The sequence below is a fragment of the Fulmarus glacialis genome, unplaced genomic scaffold, assembly GCF_000690835.1.
Source record: "Fulmarus glacialis isolate BGI_N327 unplaced genomic scaffold, ASM69083v1 scaffold43857, whole genome shotgun sequence".
Classification (NCBI taxonomy): domain Eukaryota; kingdom Metazoa; phylum Chordata; class Aves; order Procellariiformes; family Procellariidae; genus Fulmarus; species Fulmarus glacialis.
The window spans coordinates 45,192-45,540 of NW_009222131.1; the positions used below are offsets into that span (position 1 = coordinate 45,192).

The window sequence follows — 349 nt, forward strand, 5'->3', positions numbered from 1 at the left end:
CAGCCACTATAGGCGGGCTACATAGAATCTGCAAAAAATCCTGGAAAAAAGTGCACTTAACAATATAGAGAATACTCAGTTTTCCTGATCATTATTGGAAGGAGAAACATGTGCAATTTACCTTTTTAAAAAACCCAGACAACAGGCCCACGGCTAACCCCAACGCACCGGGCCTCGACCCCCTGCCCCAGCCCCGAGAGAAGCCCTCAGAGGACGCGGGTGCCTGCTTTGGGCGTTTATTGTTCGTTTGTTTCCTTTTTGTTCTGTTTTTAACCACCAAGCAGTAACAACAGCCACCTCAGGTCCACCACGGTACCTCTGTCATGGCGAGGGACGCCCGCTCTCGGAC

The 349-nt window shown here is 50.4% G+C and overlaps 1 protein-coding gene across 1 annotated transcript in view; it reads right to left on the reverse strand.

Annotated features, from left to right (window-relative positions):
* CEP70 (centrosomal protein 70kDa) overlaps nt 1–325 on the reverse strand; it is an 11,327-nt gene extending 11,002 nt beyond the window's left edge. The window contains exon 1 of the mRNA XM_009581356.1: nt 317–325. Within this exon, the coding sequence (XP_009579651.1) occupies nt 317–325 (9 nt within the window). The remainder of the gene's footprint in view (nt 1–316) is intronic.
* Nucleotides 326–349: the final 24 nt, after the last annotated feature.